Consider the following 6771-nt stretch of genomic DNA (forward strand, 5'->3'; position numbering starts at 1 on the left):
AAAACATTTGCCTCCACTCACTTCTAACATGCTCACACACATGCCTGCTGGATGTATGTATGCAATCATGCACAAGTATATAGATATAAACCATTTCCTACTTGAATTAAAGTCTAACCCCATCCATAATATTTATTGTTAAATTTGAACAAAATAACTCATTGCCTTTTTAGATGTTTTAATTATTAAGGGGAAATAAGAACTTAATGAAATTTAATATACAGTAAAATTCCGGTTTTCGTCTAGTCTGAATATCGTACAATTCAGATTTCAACCACTTTTTTTGGCAAATTTTTACTCCGGGTTTCGTACATCGACTCAGAAATTGTCTTTATCAGATGTGTCCACCTGCCCAGGACCCCGCAGCCTGACTCAGTCTCCATCTGTCACTTCTCGAGTGACCGAAACTCTGCTCGTTCATCCATTGTTTTTTGGTGCTTGTTTATTGAGTGCAACTGCAAAATAAGTCACTGTGGGGCCAAAGAAAGTTCAGAATGCCAGCCCTTTGGTAAAGAAGGTGAGAAATGTGATAGAATTCAAGAAAGAACTTGTATCAAAATATGAAAGTGGCATACGTGTGGCTGAGCTCGCCAGGATATATTTTTTTTTTTTTTTATTATCACACTGGCCGATTCCCACCAAGGCAGGGGTGGCCCGAAAAAGAAAAACTTTCACTATCATTCACTCCATCACTGTCTTGCCAGAAGGGTGCTTTACACTACAGTTTTTAAACTGCAACATTGACACCCCTCCTTCAGAGTGCAGGCACTGTACTTCCCATCTCCAGGACTCAAGTCCGGCCTGCCAGTTTCCCTGAACCCCTTCATAAATGTTATTTTGCTCACACTCCAACAGCACGTCAAGTATTAAAAACCATTTGTCTCCATTCACTCCTATCAAACACGCTCACGCATGCCTGCTGGAAGTCCAAGCCCCTCGCATACAAAACCTCCTTTACCCCCTCCCTCCAACCTTTCCTAGGCCGACCCCTACCCTGCCTTCCTTCCACTACAGACTGATACACTCTTGAAGTCATTCTGTTTCGCTCCATTCTCTCTACATATCCGAACCACCTCAACAACCCTTCCTCAGCCCTCTGGACAACAGTTTTGGTAATCCCACACCTCCTCCTAACTTCCAAACTATGAATTCTCTGCATTATATTCACACCACACATTGCCCTCAGACATGACATCTCCACTGCCTTCAGCCTTCTCCTCGATGCAACATTCATCACCCATGCTTCACACCCATATAAGAGCGTTGGTAAAACTATACTGGAAGTCCAAATCAACAATTCCATCCTGGCAAAGAAAGTAAAAATCGTGGAAGCTGATGTTGTGAAAGAGGTAAATATGCTAACAAAACAAATATCACAAACAATCGAAGATGTGTTGTTGTTGTTGGTGTGGATCAGTGAAAAACAGTTAACGGGAGATAGTGTTGTGGATGGGATAATTTGCGAAAAGGCAAGGCAGTTGCATTCAGATCTTGTAAAGAAAATGCCTGGAACGAGTGCTGCTGTTAGTGAATATTACTTCGGGTTATGTCCACTTCGGATTTCGACCGGCCTTCTGGAACGGATTAAGGACGAAAACCGGGGTGCCACTGTATACAGAAAATGAACAACTGCAGTTATGTATACTGTCCTCCTTCACATCATGAGAATTAAATGTTCTGTATTCTCCATATTTTTGAGAGCTCTGTGCATTTGCAGCCCAGAGGTGATAGATAAGGAAATATGGAAGATTTATGAAGTAGTATATGATCTAGAATATCCAAAAAAATTAATTGACAGTCTTTTTAGTGGTAGTGGTAAATTGTAAATATGATACACTGAGAAAAATTCTTCTAAAATTAGTGTGTGTGTGTGTGTGTGTGTGTGTGTGTGTGTGTGTGTGTGTGTGTGTGTGTGTGTGTGTAGTGTTCTGTTGCATCTTATATGGCAGGAAATGGAATAATTTATTATTCATTTCATATAAACACATTTACATATGGTATCTGATAATTATTATTATTCTTTCAACAAACCAGCAGTATCCCACCAAGGCAGGGTGGCCCAAAAAAAAAATTGAAAGTTTCTCTTTTTGACTTTAGTAATGTATACAGGAGAAGGGGTTACTAGCCCCTTGCACCTGGCATTTTAGTCACATCTTACAATACACATGGCTTACGGAGGAAGAATTTTGTTCCACTTACCCATGGAGATAAGAGTAAATAAACAAGAACAAGAACTAGTAAGAAAATAGAAGAAAACTCAGGGGTGTGTATATATATGCTTGTACATGCACGTGTAGTGTGACCTAAGTAAAAGTAGCAAGACGTACCTGAAATCTTGCATGTTTATGTGACAGAAAATTGACATCAGCAATCCTACCATCATGTAAAATACTTACAGGCTTCTGTTTTCCACTCACTCGGCAGGACGGTAGTACCTCCCTGGGTGGTTGCTGTCTACCAACATACTACCTAGGATTTTTAGTTTTTATCGGCATTTAAAGCAGTCCCAGTTGATGGTACATGCTATAACTTAGTGAAATTAAGATTAACTTCTTAACCCTTTCACTGTCCTTCACATAGATCTACATCATTGGCACCAGGGTCCCTCACATAGACCTACTTTTTAGGTCAGTTCCCTCAGATAAGCACGGAGTGTTGAATTTTGGCCTATATAAGAGAGAATGGGTCTGTGCAGTGTACACACACAGTATATAAAAAATCCTGCCCCACAAAGCTCTAACCTAGTGTTTGGTTTAAAATAGTAAATTTGAGGTGTTTTGTAGGATGGTTTTTATAGCTTAATTGGCTGTTTCTTGGTGTCATTTGATAGAATGGAAGATATGCTACTGAAACAAAGATGCTTTTAGCTGGTTTCAAGACCATGAAGTAGCTTGAAATTGGGCTCAAAATAGAGGAAATATTAGATTTTTGCCAATTTTCCTGAGGGTGGGTATCTCCCCCCCCTCTTCCCGTCTATTATACACGTTCTTACTAGATTTGATTCAATTGTATGAGATGCCTTAAACCATGACCAATCCCCTTCACTGTATGGAACCCCAAAATTAAAACTGCTCAGTCTACATTAAAAAAAATCTGAAATGATAGAGAATCTCTCCCTGAATGTAATGACAACAAAATTACAAAATTTTATACAAAACTTGTCAAATTACGCAGTCACAGAGTGAGTGGTAGGGAGCAGTTTATGCAATGGGAATTTTGCCCATTTTGAGTCTTATTTTAAGGCAATTTAGTTGCTCAATTTGATCAAATTTTTAGCTATTTCACTAGTATGCCTAATATTCTATCGAATGAGCACAAGAAACCCCTATCTACCTATCAGAACTACCCTGTACAGTCTACAGAATTCGGTAATTTGGCCAGTTTTACACAAAATTTAAAAAGTCTAAAATAAACACTGTAGACATTCCAGACACTAAAGCAACCTTTCTTCTGTTCATTAATCACATCCTCTTCCATTCTGAATTCATTACAAAAAAAATTAAAATATGCCTTATTTCTCAGATAATAAAATATAACTAGCAATGGTTATCCAGTTTTTCTAAGACATAAGTGTAATTATGGATTATCAGTGTGTTAGAATATTCAGGTTAAGTGGAGAATCACTAACTTTAACATTGCCTTTTATATTTTTACAAGTTTTCATTTAGTGTATTATATCTAAAATATGCTATAATGTAATTGCACCTTATTTCCAGGGTCAAGACATATCAGAAAGAGATTGATGAATTTTTAGAGCTATTAAAGACACGCAAACATTGCCGCATTGGCAGACATAAACAGCGTCAGTTCATGCCCCGTTGCCTCGGTAGACTAAGGTGAATAAAATACTGTAGTGTACTCCTTGTGAATTATTTCGTTTAAATGATTTAAAATATGACTATTTTGTTCTTTGCATACTTATTAAAGCTTTTAAATTTGATGTAACTATATGCACTTCTCACATAATTTTTGGGGGGTTATATTTTTAATAAACTTAAATTTAATGTTCTCTTGATTAAATATTATATTAGGGTTTTTGTGCAAACAGTTCATTTTATTGAAATATCATTATTCATAATGTCTTTTAATTGTAGGTTTCACGAGGAGGATGTAGTGGTGAATCTAGGTAATGAGCTGCCTGGAAGCCTGCGTGAGGTAGTTCCAGCTGTTAGTCTCTTAGAAGAACGTTTTAAGAATCTGCAGCGAAGAAATATGATTGAACCCAGACTTCCTCACAAGTAAGTATTGTATGTACAGAGTAGTTTTAAAAATAGTGTGAATATAGCAGTTTATTTTAAACTTTAATGAGTGGTGAGTTCTTGAGGTGAAAGTTCTCTTGATTTACATCTCTTTACTGATACACAAACCAGAGTACACTAAAAATACATGTATGTTGTAAACTAGAGTACACTAGTTTCCTCATAAATATGGTAAAAATAATTAATGCTGATAATAACTAATATATTTTACAGTGATTATGTGTGAGTGAGGTGAAAGTGTTGAGTGATATTGAAAGTATTTTCTTTTTGGGTCACCCTGCCTCGGTGGGAGACGGCCGACTTGTTGAAAAAAAAAAATAACTAATAGTGATACCAACACGGTTATATGGGTATGAAATGTGGGTTTTAAATGTTGGAGCGAGAGCATAATTCCATAAGTTTTCCATCAAATTTCGTACTTGTATATTTGTATACTTGCATATTTGCCAGTTCTTTTGAGAAATTACCAAGACCTTGGTCTCGAGCATACCAGTTTTTTAGTGTCTGTTGTACTAAAGTTATATAAATATCTTGTATAAAATGTATAAGGTACTGTAGCATGGGAAGGATAGTTGTACAGTGGACCCCCGCATAACGATCACCTCCGAATGCGACCAATTATGTAAGTGTATTTATGTAAGTGCGTTTGCACGTGTATGTTTGGGGGTCTGAAATGGACTAATCTACTTCACAATATTCCTTATGTGAACAAATTCGGTCAGTACTGGCACCTGAACATACTTCTGGAGTGAAAAAATATCGTTAACCAGGGGTCCACTGTATAGGTGTTTAATGAGCAAATAGTTGGAGGAGTTTTTAAGAGAGTTCCAGGAACTGGATGTGTTGAGGCTTTACAAAAGCTATAGTACACTATATTGTAAAGCATATAAAAAAATGTATTAAAAATTTAGGAATAATCATTACTTATTGCATTTTTTATCTTTGCAGGATGGTGAGAAAATACAAGCTGAAGAAAACAGTGAAGCGTAATTACAAATTAGAGTTTGATAAGATTGAGAAGATGGTTGATTCACTGTTAGAATAAAGTTACTGCATCTGCTATTGGATATTTTCCATATTCAGATACCATTGAATAATCCACATTTATTTAGTTTTTTTTTTTTTAATAATACTCCAAATTTAGGGACGTATAAAAATTTTAGCTATTTTGAAGATTGAGCTCCCTGGGAATGGCACCTGCAATGTGGGCTGGCATGAACATAGTCTAATTGTCAGATAAGTGATTCATACAATTGGAATTAGAATGTACAAGAGGTAATGTAGAAGACAGGGTCAACTCAAATGATCGTAGCACCTCGAGCCAATTTTACTTTGGCTTTCACCTCTGTCCTTCCCTCTCCCTTCCTCCCTCCTTTTTCTAAGGACGAGTAACCTGAAGGGTAGAAAGGAGGAGGAATACGGGGACATCCCATGAAGGGTTAGAGGGAGATGCTAAAGGAACTTTTAAGGGGTCAGTGACCTTTGTTGCGTATGAATTACGAAATAAATAAAAAAATATGGAAAATGAGTTTTCTTTACAGGAAAATAGTTAAAGAATCTGGCAACATTTGGGTAAAAATCCCATTGTAATATGTTTCTACAGCAAATTATAGCTATTTGAACATGTCTTGTGGTGATGCGTCACATAAATATGTGTATGAACATAAGGTGAATTTTTAGATTTTTTTTTTTTAATTTTTTGCCTCATTTTTCTTTCTAATACACTAAATTTACCACTGAATATCATTACAGTGTGGGAGGAGCTATAGCATAGTAGGAGGAGGTAAATGGAGAGGCAGGGAAAGAATTTGCTCCGTCAGCTGTCTGGTCATCGGCCACAAAATGTCTTGTGCCAATGCTATTATTAGTAATAAACTTAATCTGCCTATACCATTTATTCAGAAATGATAGCAGACATAAGATAAATACAGCCAAAATAATAATATTTGGCATATAGGGAGGGGTGGGTGTTGGCGGCAGCCAGCGATCTACTCAAGTACCTGACCATCATAGATAAATTACATTCTCCCTTTGGTACCTCTGGTCTCTTACTAGAGAAAATGGTGTAAAATACAGGGAAAATTATAAGAAATCACTTACATTGTATAGAAAAAGCCAAAAGTAACACGATTTTTTTTTTTCCATTTTTACATAATCAGGTGTGTGCACGTTTACCCCAATATCTCGGAAGTAAGATTTTGGCCTATTTCTTATCGTAGCACCATTATTAATGATTATATTGAAATGATTTTCACAGGGAACATAAACAAAGTGTGAATTAATGTTGATGCAACATTTGGCATATCTCAGATATTTTTGGTTTTGTTTGGGGGTTAAACAATAGATATTTTGGTGAATGTCAAAAGCGTACCAAATTTATTTTTTTCATCATGAAGATAAGGTATATTACATTATATTATGTCCCCAGAAATTCGGGTTAGGCTTGTTTTATCAGTCAGGAGTGTCCGTAGAGTCACTTGCGGTGCCAGTATGTGCCATCATGCTGCCAAGC

General features: G+C 36.6%; 1 protein-coding gene across 1 annotated transcript in view; it reads left to right on the forward strand.

Annotated features, from left to right (window-relative positions):
- Positions 1 to 5784, forward strand: part of LOC128690865 (ribosome biogenesis protein NOP53) — a 39366-nt gene extending 33582 nt beyond the window's left edge. The window contains exons 8-10 of the mRNA XM_053779620.2: positions 3717 to 3836; positions 4095 to 4238; positions 5208 to 5784. Of these exons, the coding sequence (XP_053635595.2) occupies positions 3717 to 3836; positions 4095 to 4238; positions 5208 to 5304 (361 nt within the window). The 3' untranslated portion in view covers positions 5305 to 5784. The remainder of the gene's footprint in view (positions 1 to 3716; positions 3837 to 4094; positions 4239 to 5207) is intronic.
- Positions 5785 to 6771: the final 987 nt, after the last annotated feature.

The sequence above is a fragment of the Cherax quadricarinatus genome, chromosome 24 (genome assembly GCF_038502225.1).
Source record: "Cherax quadricarinatus isolate ZL_2023a chromosome 24, ASM3850222v1, whole genome shotgun sequence".
In the NCBI taxonomy this organism is placed as follows: Eukaryota; Metazoa; Arthropoda; class Malacostraca; order Decapoda; family Parastacidae; genus Cherax; species Cherax quadricarinatus.